The 16275-nt window shown below is 38.7% G+C and overlaps 1 protein-coding gene across 1 annotated transcript; it reads left to right on the top strand.

Annotated features, from left to right (window-relative positions):
- Nucleotides 1-2903: 2903 nt before the first annotated feature.
- On the top strand, nucleotides 2904-13399 carry eno3 (enolase 3, (beta, muscle)). Its single transcript, XM_077218347.1, has 12 exons — nucleotides 2904-3070; nucleotides 5606-5691; nucleotides 6779-6874; nucleotides 6970-7028; nucleotides 7924-7993; nucleotides 8348-8481; nucleotides 9206-9428; nucleotides 10404-10601; nucleotides 10773-10974; nucleotides 12356-12464; nucleotides 13116-13174; nucleotides 13269-13399. The coding sequence occupies exons 2-12, from the start codon at nucleotides 5607-5609 to the stop codon at nucleotides 13333-13335; spliced, it is 1302 nt and encodes a 433-aa protein (XP_077074462.1). The 5' UTR covers nucleotides 2904-3070; nucleotide 5606; the 3' UTR covers nucleotides 13336-13399.
- Nucleotides 13400-16275: the final 2876 nt, after the last annotated feature.

The raw sequence follows: 16275 nt of genomic DNA, 5'->3' as shown, positions 1-16275 counted from the left end.
ATAACGATATAGTTCTAAAAATGGTTCTAAATATAAAATAATAGCAGAGTCCACATCATAATTATAACGATAACAGCACAGTGAGATATCACTGGAATCACTTTCAGAATGTTTTTATAGCTTTTAAAAGTGGATGGATTCAACGATTTAAAAAAAAACTGACAGCAAATTAGAATCCATCCTACTTTAACAAGCTGGAAAATTTGCACTAGAATAAAATACAATAACGATAGTGTCCTTTGATGTGGAAGCTAATATAGTTATCGTTGTATTTATCTATAAGGCCAGTTCACACAAAGGATAATTATGAAAACAATATAGTTATAAAAATTGCTGTAAATATAAAATAGTAACAGAGTCTACAGCACAGCTTCTCTCGATAACATCACAGTGAAATTGGACGATTTTTTTTTTCCAGCTGATGAACAAAACATTGACAGCCAATCAGAATCCATCCTTCATTAAAGCGCTCGAGCATTTAAAGCGACAGAGGACAAAACTGCAGCACGAGTTAATGAACAGAACAATATCATCTATTTGAGTGGACGTATTATAGTTGCCATTATAGTTATTGTTCCTCGTGTGAATAGGCCTTAAAGGGTTAGTTCACCCAAAAAGGTAAATTATCCCATAATTTACTTACCCTCAAGCCATGGTGTAGCCTATGACTTTCATCTTTCAGCGAAACACAATCAGATCTATATAAAAAAATATTCTAGCTCTTCCAAGCTTTTTAGTGGGAGTGAATAGGAGTTTGAAACCCAAAAAAGCCAATGTATTGCTCAAAGCAGTCAACACTTTTTTTGACAAATTTAACACAACGTAAAGGGTAAACGTCAAGTGTTGTGAATCTTCGGCTGCTCCCAGACAACACAAGTGTCTGTCAGCTCTCACGATAGATAGTGAAACTAATTTTAGCCTGGTGTTAAAGGGTAGAGAGGGGGAAACAGGGAAAAGAGAGGCGTGCGGTGCGGGTGTGTGTGCGTGTGTGTGTGATGCCCTTTAGGTCCGAACCCAAACGCACTCTCACATTTCCCCCTTTAATTCAACCCTGACCTTTCATTCAAGTCTGGAGGTCGACTAGGGAGAGTCTGAGTGTTTCTACACCTCAGCTGAGAGGAAAAGACAGTCCCCAATCATTGTTCTCTCCTGTTTCTTTAATCCCTGATCTATAAATATCTGACTCTTGTGAAGCTTGTTTCCACCACAGAATAAAAAAAAAGGTAATTGCAACTTTTTATCTAGCAATTCTGACTTTTTTTTTCTCAGCATTGCATGTTTATATCTCGCAACTCTGACTTTATAACATGCAATTGCGAGATATAAACAAAATTGTTCTTTTCTTGTAATTGCAACTTGCAATTCTCAGAATTGTGAGTTGTAAAGTCAGAATTGTGAGATATAAACTCGCAATTTTGCAGAAAAAACTCAGAATTTTGCAAGATTTAGCAAAATGCAAGGTTATTTCTCGCAATTGTGTTTATATCTCGCCATTCTGACTTTATAACGCGCAAATGCGACTTTATATCTCACAATTCTGAGAAATAGACTTTCAATGACTTGATCCAGAACATTCAGCCATATTATCATACTTCATGCAGCAAGCATATTTTATATGTAGACATACCAGGGGCCCTAATTATCACAAATCTGTTAAAATGTTGCTCATTTGCACATATAATAATATTAATGCTAATAAAGTTATGCAGTAAGGAAGGACATAAGGTCCCGTTCGTACACATTTGACATTGAATGGAATTGCATGGAATTTAGGATCAAATCTGATCAAAGATGTATTTTGTAAATTATGCGCCTGGTTTTTAGGCAACATTTTATTAACTGCATGTGCTTTGCAAGTTACAGTAATTTAAATAGTCATTTTTAGCACTGACCTTCAGACAATCCGAAACCCACAGGCATGTTTTCAAATGACCTCTCGACCTCCAGATCAAACAGGTCTTTTGTTCACAGGTGGCTTGGTCATACAACCATATAACTTGTACTAATTTTGCAGTATGCAGTTGCATGTTGATTGTCAGTTTGTGTGGAATACCAAGGCTTCATAATATATTGACTGAGATTTGCCGTATTTAACCAGAGGAATAAACCTGATGTTTATAGTTACAAACTGCATTATATTTAACATTTGTCTAAATAACAGGCACTCATAGCACACACTCTTCAGTATTCAGTTAAGAAATATACAATCCATTCCAAAACATATCCCGAATAAGTGACCATTAATCTCAAAAATGGCAAGATTGATCTGGTAGAATGTCAAACATTGGCATTACAACTGCATTAGCTGCTTAATTTAATGCTTTATAGCCTGATGTGTGTATGTGTTCAGGGTTTGTCCTGTATATAAAGCCTGATGTGGATTTGACTAGTTAGAACCACATCAGGTTATATTATAAATATAATAGTGCTTGGGTAAATTACAATCAATTCATTAAAAGAAGTGCGTCATGGTTTCTAATGTTAAAACGAGAAGGGTCTAATTTCAGAGAGTCACCAAAAAAAAAAAGTGGCTTATACCGAAGTTTGAAGATAAATACTCTTTAAAAAAGTTTGAAAAGTCAACCTCAAATACTTTGCAATACACACAAATGACTATTAGATTAGAAAACTTTATTAATCCCTAGGGGAAGCACATTTGCCACCATTGTACATTACAAACACCACAAATAGACAATTAAACGTTAAAAACAACAACAATCAGTAGGCTACATACAAAAAATTACACAACTTCATTAAAAAACCTAACTGCAGTAGGAATTAAAGACCTACTAAATCGCTCTGAACACTGAGGCATTACTATAAGAGATTAAGTGTCTCTTCAAAATGTTGACAATTACAATACTTTGTTGTAATATAAAACATCCGCGCTGTGGGCGTGTCCTGAAACATTCGTGCGCTCTGTAAATGTTTGGTGTTTTTAGACGCCCCCCAAAGTTTTTCCCATATACGGGGGTGTAGTTTAGAGACCGTCTATAAATTGCGGTGCTGCAATTGTTCATTCCCACCCTGTCAAGCGCCGAGACTAACACCGACACCGATTCGCCCTCAGGTAAAAGAAAACGCAAGTATTTCACTGGAACTGTGTTATTAAGTGAGTTTTTCTGACACTTTGTTTTGCGGTATCGAACGGGCGCGTGCACGAGATCTGCAAAAGTGCGTTGAAGTCTGTGGATTTACTTCCTGATTGCAGCAGCTGATCTCAGATCAGCTCTAATGACCGAACTCTCGCTAATCTCTGTCGTTATTTGAAGCGTCTTCTGATCTGGGACCTGTAGATCTTTAATATTAAACTTTACACAGCCTGAGAGCTGGATGAGTGTGTAAGTTTGCTTTTAGGAGATATATTGTGTTATATGGAGACTGTAGATGAACGCTGAGTTTGTTAAACCGGAGCAGATTTAAGACCGGTAAACTTTCTGTAGTAAATGACCTTCACGCTTCCGGTGACACCATCACAGATTCTACGGTTTTAGATCAGAAACGTTACGGTTAAAGTCATTTTTTTTACAGGGACCATCAGTGGCGATTTAACATCATGACCAATAACGATGCACATGTATCATTTTATTTACGAAAAAAAAGTATGTAAAAGTTACACTTCGGGTAAAGTCCACTCGGAGTCGCTCAATATTGCGTCATTAGGGGGTTATTTAATAACTGATTGTTGCGTCAATGTGCACGCGCCTGTAGATAGTTGGATTTGTATGATCGCGTGCCACACGTAGGTCGGCTGCTCCGCGCGCTCGATAAAATGCTGTGCTGTGATTGGTGATTTATGCTCGGTCCATCTTGCAGACAAACTGATAAAACTTTAAAATTTCAGAAGAATAGACATTGTAATAAACGACGATAATAAAAAAAGTATCAATATCTTGATTAAACAAATGATTGATGCCTGATTTCAAAAATTAAATCTTTGGTTTCAAAATTTAAACATTGTTTTAGCTTTGAACATTGCTTTATCTCTGAAATATGAAAAATCTGGTTAAAAAAAAAGTGAACCCTAATGAAACATCTATGGACGCTTGTTTCTGCCAAGGAATAAAAAATAAATTTTCAACTGTCTCTCAATTCTGACTTTTTTTTCTTGCAATAGTGAGTTTTTCTTACAGTTCTGAGAAAGTTCTGTGTAAAGTCCGAATTGTGAGTCACGATTGCATTTAAAAATTATTCCATGGAAGAAACAATCTTCTATAGTCCGTCTGCATGTCTGTCTGTCAAAGAAATTACACTTGCATTGTTTACATATTTATATTCCTCCACTAATCTGCACACATTGCAGGAAAAAAATTTGTAGAAGATTTAGAAGATCTGGTTTAGATGAATTGAATTAAATCAAATCTATGGTGTCGGCCTAATGTCTTCTATAAAGCTGCGTAGTGTGTGTGTGTGTGTGAGGTTACAGTTGCATACAGTGTCATTGCTCAAATGCAAAGGTCAGAATGTTGTGTACAAAGGTCAGGGTTCAGCAGGGCTTTGTAAAGGTCATATTGAGTCGTCGAGGTATGACTGAGATTTTACACACACACACACACACACACACACACACACACACACACACACACACACACACACACACACACACACACTCTCCCCTGAGGACTTTTCTGTCTTCTGCTGTAGCCGCTCTATTAATAGCAGTGAAACTTCAGACTGTATCAGACAGCTGAGGTGTGTGTGTGTGTGTGTGTGTGTGTGTGTGTGTGTGTGTGTGTGTGTGTGTGTGTGTGTGTGTGTGTGTGTGTGTGTGTGTGTGTGTGTGTGTGTGTGTGTGTGTGTGTGTGTGTGTGTGTGTGTGTGTGTGTGTGTGTGTGTGTGTGTGTGTGTGTGTGTGTGTGTGTGTGTGTGTGTGTGTGTGTGTGTGTGTGTGTGTGTGTGTGTGTGTGTGTGTGTGTGTGTGTGTGTGTGTGTGTGTGTGTGTGTGTGTGTGTGTGTGTGTGTGTGTGTGTGTGTGTGTGTGTGTGTGTGTGTGTGTGTGTGTGTGTGTGTGTGTGTGTGTGTGTGTGTGTGTGTGTGTGTGTGTGTGTGTGTGTGTGTGTGTGTGTGTGTGTGTGTGTGTGTGTGTGTGTGTGTGTGTGTGTGTGGGTGGTATTTTAAGGTTTGTGCAGAGGTCTTAACTCATTTGACCAATTTCAGGTTTTTTTTACTCATAAAAATGGATTTCTCTTTCAAAATTTGGTGCCGGTTTTAAATTCTATCAGAACAAACCGGACTTTATTTGCCGAGCACAGAAATGAAGAATCTAAACATTCAGTGTGCAAAAGACTCACACACTCACAGACTGAAATGAATGGAAGTCTATGATTAAGTATTACTGCAAGAATGATGCTTCAAAATGCTTTTAAAAAAAAGTGTACCAAACAATAGTTTGGTAATGTCTAAACAATAGAAGTGCATAATATCTGTTACTACTACAGGATAATGGGTTTTATGTAACTTAAGAAACGTTCTTACTGTTCCCAGTCAAAAATGACCCAGAATAGCAAATGTGACCTTTTGCCGAACCTTGTTTTGGAGGGTTAATAAAACGTTTAATCCTGATTTGTGTTTGAACACTTGTTTATAATCGGTGTGTCTCTCTCAGGATGTCCATCAGTAAGATTCACGCTCGTGAAATCCTCGACTCCAGAGGAAATCCCACTGTTGAAGTCGATCTTTACACAAGCAAAGGTAAAAATGCTGTTTTAGTATCATTGAGATGCTATTGTGGTTTCATTATTTTGAAGGGTTATCTTTTCATTTATTTTGTTGTGTTTGTCACTTTAATCAATAAAGTTTTATTAATTTATTTTAGCAGTTCTTATTTAAGTACATTGAGATGGCAGCTAACTGAAAATGCCGTTTAAATTTTTCAGTTAACTTAAGTTTTTCATGTACGTTTACACTATAACGTTTTCGTACAGAGGACAACTTTGTCAAAATAATCTACAAAAAAGACTAAACGCTGTATTCTGCCGCCGGGCCAGTAGGTGGTGATGTCACTTTAGAAACCCTACACTCTCATAGACTGAACATGTAATATGCATGCTTATGATGTCACAGTTTTCACAAATTTAAAGGTGCTCTAGTCTAAGTGATGCCATGTGTTTTTTAGGACAAAATTCTTGTCACATACAGCAATCATCTCCTCACTATCCGCTAGCTGCCTGACCCCTGAACACACTGTAAAACACGCGCACAGGCTCCACAAACAACAACAAACAAACTGGGCTAACCCGCACCACGAAACATAACAAACTGTTCCAACCAATAACCGACGAGAAGGGTTCGGGGGGGTTAGTGTGCGGATGAGGAGGAGGGAGGGTCTAGCTAGCCTCCATTTTGTTTGACAATACTTCGAACGTCAACAAGAAGTGATGTCACCCGACATCGTTTAGAGCACCTTTAAGCTTTTACACGAAGATGATAGCGGTATCGCTTTAAAACTAAAACACCATTTAAAACGTTAAATGGTGTCGCTTAAACGGTCCCTTAGAGTGTGTGTGTGTGTATATATATATATATATATATATATATATATATATAATATAAATAAACCCTGCAGTGACTGAATTAATCTGGTGAAGCCCTAGTAACAACAGAACACATTAGCAACTCCTTAGCAACCACCTAGCAACATTTACTGAATAGACTGGCAGTTAGATCAATAATCTTCACACTTCAAGGCTTTTTTTTCTTTTTTTTCTTAAATTACTTCAATTCAGAGTTTGTCTTGAGGAAAAGTTTGTAACAGTTGATTGTTTTCTGGTGGTTTCAGGTCGTTTCCGGGCGGCTGTTCCCAGCGGGGCTTCCACTGGTGTTCATGAGGCTCTGGAGCTCCGAGATGGAGACAAAACCCGTTACCTGGGAAAAGGTACAACACGCGCACACACACACACACACACACACAAACACACACCTCCATTACACACAAAGACAAATATTAATATATTTGTTTGTGTGTTTAAGGTACCCAGAAGGCAGTGGACCATGTGAACAAGGAGATCGCTCCCAAACTGATTGAGAAGGTGAGATCATGGATTGCCTTGTTCCTTTTTCACACGTTTTAATAATCATAATAAATTATGCATCATTCGAAAGCTCACTCTAATTCATCCTTTGAAAAGTTACTAGGAAATGCTCCTAAAACTTTTTAGCGGCTCAGTTTTTGTGATACCAACTTCAAATTTGGAACACAATGGTTTATTTTATAGCATTTTTAACATACACATTTTGTTAAATTTATTTTTAATTTGATAAAAATGTTAAGTTCAGTTCTGCATTTGCTCTGCACTAAACTTAGTTTATCGTGATGGTTTTTAGTATCATATTTATATAAATAAACTTGCCTTGCCTATTAAAATTCTTGCCTTTCAACCTAATAAACCCTTTAACCTCACAGTATTTAATATATGTACATTTGTATTTAAAATGTTAAATTTGTATAATTAAACTAATGAAATCCTCCATTTACCTGATAAATATTCACATTTATTTGATTCATCCAGTCATAAATATCAGAATGAATAAAAGCCATCTACTGGCCACTATATGCATAACATGATTTTGACCTGTCAAGTCAAATATATATTTTTTTTTTCACCAAATGATGCATGAGGAATTATCTTATTTTCTTTGTTTCAACTTATAGAGATGTAGATTTTTACAGTAGTGAAGTTTTGAATGTTTGCATATTTGTACAAATGAAGAAATGCACTCATTTACAGATCTAAATGACCTAAGATAATTTCTTTTGACACTACTACAGTGAAATGTTTATATCATTTTATTTAAAGTTACTCTTACTGTTCCTGATCAAAAATTACTGGGAATAGCCAATGTGTGCCCCCCCCCCCCCCTTTTTTTTATCAAATTGATCTGATTCATGATCTGATTCATCCCATCATCCTTGTCTATAAACAGAAGTTCAGCGTCGTTGAACAGGAGAAAATTGACAAGTTCATGCTGGAACTCGATGGAACTGAGAACAAATGTAAATAACACACACACACACACACACACACACACACTTAAGCTCACATACATGCTTGCACACGCTTATGCCTACACACTCAAACGCATTCATACAGTCTCACACGCACACATACACACGCCCACACACACACCCTTATATACACTCATGCTCACACTTATACACATACAGTCTCACTCATACACATACATGCACATTTACACACACTCACTCATGCACACCCACACTCACACATACAAACATTTACACACACACACACGTTCAGACATAAACTCACGCACAATCAAACATGCACACACATTTATTCACCCACTCGCACACATTTTAAACTTGTCATTAATGTTCCCATCACAGCTAAGTTTGGGGCGAACGCTATCCTGGGTGTGAGTCTGGCGGTGTGTAAGGCCGGCGCGGCTGAGAAGGGAGTCCCGCTGTACCGCCACATCGCAGACCTCGCGGGAAACAAAGACGTGATCCTCCCCGTACCCGTACGTGAGACGCCCGCTAGTGCTGGGCTCTATATACAAACTTATACTATATATACCATACAAACTTTTATATCACGGTATTTTTAAGGGTTATGAAGCAGCATTTTAGTATTATATGCTATTATAATATTTATTACGTTTAAATTAGCTTTATATATATATATATATATATATATATATATATATATATATATACTTTTTTTATAGTTTTCATTGTAATCTCAGTTTAAGTTTTAGTAATTTTATTTTGTGCTTTTGTCATTTTTATTTTTAAGGTTATTTATATAATCTATTTGTTAATATTTTAAACTAGTTTACTATTAGACTCTTAACTTTTATACAATAAGTTTTCATTTACGTTATTAATTTTATTTTTATTAGTTTAGTATTATTTGTAGACCTTTTTAGTGTTACTCATATTTTTAATTAGTTTTTATTTAAACTTTGTGGTGTTTTTTTTATTTTTATGTAATGTTGGGTGGTATGACCAAAAATGTATATCACGGTATTTTTCAAAATTATACCGTTTCACGGTATGACTTTTCCCTCCTTGAGCATCACCACAGTGTTGCGCCTCGTTCCCAACGTTGTTAAAGCCACATACTGAAAAGTGACTTATGCGGTATATTAAATTCATATCATAATAAAAATAAACCCGGTATACCGCCCAGCAGTACTGTCCGTCTCCGCTCTCATCCCTCTCTTCTCGTTTCTTTCCGTTCAGGCGTTTAACGTCATCAACGGAGGCTCTCACGCCGGAAACAAGCTGGCCATGCAGGAGTTCATGATCCTCCCTGTGGGAGCCAAGAACTTCCACGAGGCCATGAGGATCGGCGCTGAGGTGTACCACAACCTGAAGAACGTCATCAAAGCCAAATACGGCAAAGACGCCACCAACGTGGGAGACGAGGGCGGATTCGCACCCAACATCCTCGAGAACAACGAGGGTATGAGTTATTTCATGAGTTTATACCAAGTGTGCCACACAAGTGCCAAAAAGTGTGCCACACAAGTGCCAAAAAGTGTGCCACACAAGTGCCAAAAAGTGTGCCACACAAGTGCCAAAAAGTGTGCCACACAAGTGCCAAAAAGTGTGCCACACAAGTGCCAAAAAGTGTGCCACACAAGTGCCAAAAAGTGTGCCACACAATTGCCAAAAAGTGAAGCCAAAGCGTCTCGATCGCCCCCCTGGTGGCTGGTCCCAGTATAGCTCATAAACCCCGCCTCCCCATGTAGTCTAATGGGATGTGATGGAAACTAAATCAAATTACGCTTTATTTATTTATTTTCAGAGATGTTTTCTGTTTTAGGTAGTTTTTATCACGCTGATTTAAGGTGTTTTAATTCTTTGTTTTTATTGTTTTTAAGTTTGATATTCCCGGTTTTATAGATCAAACAACAAACGAAGGTGACGTCATGATTGACAGTTTTTGTTTTTGAAGCCCAAAGTGGGCAGAGCCAGTCGCCGCCATCTTGGCAGCGCGCCACTCCCGGATAAACGCAATTAGGTGATGTGACGCTAACAGCAGACAGGCGTCTTGTAGTGACATCAGCGGCAATCCACCTGTCACTCAAGTGGCCACGTCCTTAATTATGCAGAACTTTAAGGCTTAAAATAACGGATGAGTTATAAAAACAAATTCACCCCCCTCACAGTTGTCATGAGAGGCAAGATTAGCTATATAGACCAAAACCACTTTTTGTACCAGGTTGTAAAGATGTTTTTTTTTTCTGCTGTAAAGTTGGGAATTTTAACATGGGATTCTATGGGATTGACTCTCTTGCAGCCTCTAGGGGCCAGTCGATGAATTGCAGTTTAAGTCACTTCCGTGCTGGATTCAAGAGAGACACTAAGGTTGCCGCTTGGTTAATACACTGGGGAAATAAATAAAACCTTCTCTAATAAAGATGCATTTCCATAGCTCTCGAGCTGTTGAAATCCGCCATCGAGAAGGCTGGCTATCCTGATAAGATCATCATCGGGATGGATGTTGCAGCATCCGAGTTCTTCAGGAGTGGAAAATATGATCTGGACTTCAAATCACCCGATGACCCGAAGCGCCACATCACTGGAGAGCAGCTGGGAGATCTGTACAAGAGCTTCATTAAGAACTACCCAGGTACACACACACACGCGCACACTTACTCACTCGCTCTCATACACACACACTCTCTAACGCACACACATTCAAACTCACTCACACTCTTACTCGCTCGCATACACACACTGTCTCACACACACGGTTTGTGCACAAACAGACCCGTTTATGTGCGTCTGGGTCTTTCTACAGTTCAGTCCATTGAGGATCCGTTCGACCAGGACGACTGGGAGAACTGGAGCAAGTTTACAGGATCTGTGGACATCCAGGTGGTGGGAGATGATCTGACCGTGACGAACCCCAAACGCATCCAGCAGGCGTGCGAGAAGAAGGCCTGTAACTGCCTCCTGCTTAAAGTCAACCAGATCGGCTCTGTCACCGAGTCCATCCAGGCGTGAGTATACAGCACGGCCTCCTCGCAGAGCTGCGCCAGAGGGCCCATTACGGCCTCCTCGCAGAGCTGCGCCACAGGGCCCATTACGGCCTCCTCACAGAGCTGCACCACAGGGCCCATGATGATTCTCCTGATATAGACAGTCAAGTGAACTTTATATCTATAGCGTTTTATATAATACAAAGCAGCTTCACAGTAACAAACGGCACAATTATTTAAAGTTTATAAAATAAAATTCAGTTTCAGCTAAAAAGCAGCTCTATGGAAGACAAGTGACATTCAAATTAATTCAGTTCAATAAGTGTCAGTGTTGCAAGTTCATCTATGGGAAAAATTCGATTCAGTTTCTGCTGTAAAGCAGTTCTACAGAATTCCACTGTCATTTAGTTCAACGTTAATTCTATTGTTAATTTATAGTCAATGTTACAAGTTATCCATTATGAAACAAATTCAGTTGTAATCAATTCCGTTCAATAACAGTGTTCGAAATACTAATTAAATTTTCATAATTGATTAATTTTGCGACATGTTGTAAATCAGCTCTACAGAATTTAAGTGTCGTCATTGTTCAATATTGGATCAGTTTAGTTCAATGAGTTTTAATGTTGCACAATTCAATTATAAGAATTCGATTCAGTTTTTGTTAAGTAGTTCTACAGAATTAATTTGTCATTATTCAGATCAAATGTTGATTCGATTCAGTTCAATAAATGTCAATGCTGACAATTGTCAATTATGAAACATTCAATTCAGTTTAATAGTTCAAAAATCGTGTTAATGTTGCAAAATTCGATGAAAAATTGAGTTCAATGCCAATTCAGTTCAATGTCAATGCTAAATTTCGTCAATTATGAAAAGAATTCAATTCCGTTCAAAGTTAGTTCAATAACTATCAATGTTGCAAAATGTATCAATCATGAAAATTCAATTCAGTTTCTGTTGTAAAGCAGTTCTACAGAATTCAATGGTGTCATTCGGCTAAATTCTGTTCGGTGTTGATTCAAGTCAGTTCAATAATAGTGTTAATGTTGCAAAATTCCTCAATGATGAAGTAACTTTAGTTCAATGTTAATTCAGTTCAATAAATGTCAATGCTGAATTTCGTCAAATTATGAAACATTCCATTCAGTTTAATGTTAGTTCAATAACCTATCAATGTTGCAAAATTAAATTCAGTCCAATGATAATTCAGTTTAATTAAATTTTTCAGTTATGAGAAGACTTGAATTCTGTAGACCTGTTATACAAGAGAAACTGAATTGAAGTGTCATTATTCAGTTCGAAGTTGATTCCATTCTGTTCAATCAGTGTTCAAATTTGTCAGTGTTGCAAGACTCCATTGAACAGCTCAGTTTTACAGCTATAGTTCTCGTGTGTGTAGTTGTAAGCTGGCTCAGTCTAACGGTTGGGGTGTGATGGTGAGCCATCGCTCCGGGGAGACCGAGGACACCTTCATCGCTGACCTGGTGGTTGGTCTCTGCACAGGACAGGTACACGAAACGCACTACACAGCGAAAACAAATGCAAAATAAACGTTTCTTATTTCTTGAATGTTCTGCCACGCTATATGCATTAAAGGTGCATTGTGTAATATTTAGGAGGATCTGTTGACAAATGACATGCCACATACATAACTATGTTTTGAGTGGTGTGTAGAGACGTTGCATAATGAACCGTTATATATATTTTTCTACCTTAGAATGAGCTGTTTTTCTCTACACACACCGCGGGTCTCCTTACATCGACATGTTTCTACAGTGGCCCTGAACGGACAAACGCGTTTGGCCACTTGTTCGTGCAAAGAAACAAGCTAAAGTCAGCGAATAAAACACTGACACAATGATGAAGTAACAATAATATTCGCAATAACATCATTTTACTGATTAAGTCAACTCAATTGCTTGCTTTATCGTTGTAAAGAAACCTCATTGCTTAACTGGCTACTCTCTGCTGTCTCAGACGACGACATCACTTCCCGTCGGCCACCTTAACTTCGGTTGGTTGCAATTCGCAACCTCACCACTAGATGCCGCTAAAAATTACACACTGCACCTTTAAGCAGCGACGCAATATCACCTCACTGCTTAAACCGTCTCTTCTCGATTGTTCTGCCACACTAACGCATCTCCTCATGTGATCAGATTAAGACCGGCGCCCCCTGCAGATCAGAGCGTTTGGCAAAGTACAACCAGCTGATGAGGTCAGTGATGACATCATACACCTCACAAATCAGGTTAAAGGACAATCTGTGTGTGCCAAACTCTCATCTGTGTGTGTGTGTCTGTGTTCAACAGGATCGAGGAAGAGCTCGGTGACAAGGCCAAGTTTGCAGGCAAAGACTACCGTCACCCAAAACTCTAAACATCCACTTTCATCTATCAGTACCTTTTTTGAAATGAGTAAATAAATAAAAAAGTGAACGAAATTAAATGTCAGCGCATTTATTTACATGAACAGTCAGAACTTAAAGGGAACCGATAGTTTATTCCACATCTTTCTTAAGTGTGTAATCCTAATTACATTAATACTAATTTACTATACAGATTACATTAAAACGAACACTTTATCTTCTATTCTATCTATTATCAATGACTACGTTTACATGGAGCCAATAACCCGTTCAAAACCGGGATATTAGCAATAACCCGGTTTTGAACGGCCATGTAAACACCGGCAAAAACCCGAATATGCTCATATCCCGGATTTTAAAAACCGGGATATTATACCTGGGGTACCCCTTTTCTAACCTGAATTTTTGGTTATGTAAACGTGTATCGGCATATCCCCATAGTGATGTGTGTTCTGCGCATGTTCTATTCGCAAGGAATGTTGGTCTTTTGAGTAGAGAAACTTCTCGGCGCATACAAAACCCCGCGTGCAGTATACCGGAAGTAAACATGGCGAGACGCAGCACAGCATACTTTTGGAGCGAGGTCAGTAACGTTACCAGCACCAAAGCGCAAACAAAGGCGATCGCTATCTGCCCCGAACTATTCATTATCCGCGTGCTGCTGTTGTTGTTGTCTTTGGATACAGGAAGAAGAATCGGAAATGACGCATATTGCGTCTTAAGGTTGTCCGTACGTCCAGACGCTAACCGCGCGTCGCGTTTACATCGGGATATTGCAATTCCATGTATACAGGAGAAACTCTCTCTGCTCACGCATGTAAACGGGTTATCCCTAATGTTTCAGAAACCCGAATAGTGACCTTAACCTGACCATAACCCGAAATTTGGCTGCATGTAAACGTAGTCAATATAAAAAAACAACAGTACATGTACTGCGTTAGACTAAACTGGGAAGGGTCACAGCATTTGCATATTGTCCTATTGTTAGTTTCACTGCTTCTATTGCTCTCATTTGTAAGTCGCTTTGGATAAAAGCGTCTGCTAAATGTAATCCAATCACACGCCTGATCCATGAGTAAATCACCACAGAACTGAATACAATGACAAAATTACTGAAACCAACTAAAATGCAAATAACACTTTCAAAATATGAAAACGCAGCTATTCTGCTTTATTACACGTTCATCTCTCTGTAGTGTGTAATGTTGCTGTTTGAGCATGAAAAAGTGATTTCTTCTGTGTATCAGTGTCAGAGTTTCTGAACTCTCTGAAACGCCTCCATTGTATCGAGTTTCTTCCGGGAACGAACACGTCACAATATTCCTCATTTAAATAATTGATACGCAGAATAAAGGGGCGGGGCCAGGTTGAGTTAGTTAGTAGTGTGTTAAACTGGTTGTTATGGTAAGGGGCGGGACATTTCCCAAACCCACTCGAAGCGCTCGACCAATCGCAACACACTGATCCAGCCGACCAATCAGAGCACAGTGTGCTTTTCAGAAGGTGGGGCTTCATAGAGACAGGAAGTAAACATGAGCGTTTCCCGAACACCAACGGTGAATCGTACTATAGTAGTTAAACGGCAAGTTACGGCGAAGAAATCGACAAGCTCGTCACGACTGTTTCCCGAAACCGTGTCGTCGCAAATTGGTCGTTCACCCGCGCTGATGTCACGCAGTTGGAGTAATAACTGTTAATGAATCTGTTTAAGATCGAATTAATGCGAGATGTTTTGCTATAAATTACAGACATCTGAGGAATATTTCTCATTTTTCTCAGTTATTTTGCTTTATTTCCAGATTCAATCATAGTCTCGTTGTTGCGCACTAGAGCTCGTTCACACATGCGCACTCTTCAAAAACACTTTAAATCTCTTGACAAACTAAAAGACGTAAATGTATTGTATTTGCTGAATGTCAGTTTGCTTATTCTGCTCAAGATCAGTATTTATTGAGTCACACGTCATGCAAACTAGAAACTGCTTTAACCGCAGGTCGAGAGTGTCGCTGAACACACAACTCTGCGATGCGGTTTGTTGGAACGATGGATTCGGGAAACCAGAGCGTTACTGACAGACTGGGAAGAGTGGAGATTAAACAATGGAGAATATGAGGAAAATAATCAACATTTAAGCAGGAAAACCTGTTCTTGTAGAGCCTGAAAACAACAAAACAGGTCCTTTTTAACCATTATTAATGCATTCAGGCTTTGCTAAAACTGTAGATGTTAAGTGGTTTGCAGTAATGCACAATAAATATAATTAAAATGGTTTTTATGTATTTATTTTAATATTATTTGCCTCAGTTTTTTGAGTGCCAGGCCCACTTCCCAACATCCAATCAACAACCGATGCACAGAACCAAGTCCGGCCTTTTAGATAATCTGTTATTTGTCACAATACGGAAAGGAAAGATCTGTAGCGACTGTATCGCGAATGAATGTTCTTTAAACCCGGACTGTGCGCTGCTGACGTCAGAGAGCGGGAGGCTTCGGGTCTCGGTGTGAGAGTTGCTTGGAGACGATCATCGGGCCGCACGACATCCGAGAAACACACCCGTGTGTGTGTGTGTGTCACATTAGCGTGCGTGAGTATGATGTAGTGGCCAGGGGTCAGAGGTCAGACTGTCGTTGCCTGCGCTGTGATGTTTGTGTCAGAGAGAGAGAGAGTCTCACACTTTCACACACTATTCTGTGTTTTTGAGTCTCTAAAACTTCCTGCTTTTAAACGCATCGATAAGACACTTGTTTTTGCAATAGAGGATTTTTTTCATGTTACGTCAAGTGATTTTTTTTGTGTGAAAATATCTTAAAAATACGCTAGGTAAATTACCGGTCAAAAGTTTGGAATAATTAATACTTTTTTATGATTTTCAAATAAATCTTTTCAAGGCTGCATTTATTTGATCAAAACTACAGTATTTGTTTTTTAACATATTATTACAATGTAGGTT

Source organism: Siphateles boraxobius, unplaced genomic scaffold (assembly GCF_051911475.1).
Source record: "Siphateles boraxobius isolate OS27281-9 unplaced genomic scaffold, OSU_SipBor_1 77, whole genome shotgun sequence".
Lineage (NCBI taxonomy): Eukaryota > Metazoa > Chordata > Actinopteri > Cypriniformes > Leuciscidae > Siphateles > Siphateles boraxobius.
Note: the sequence above shows the minus strand (reverse complement) of the source record. Positions and strands in the feature narration are given on the sequence as shown.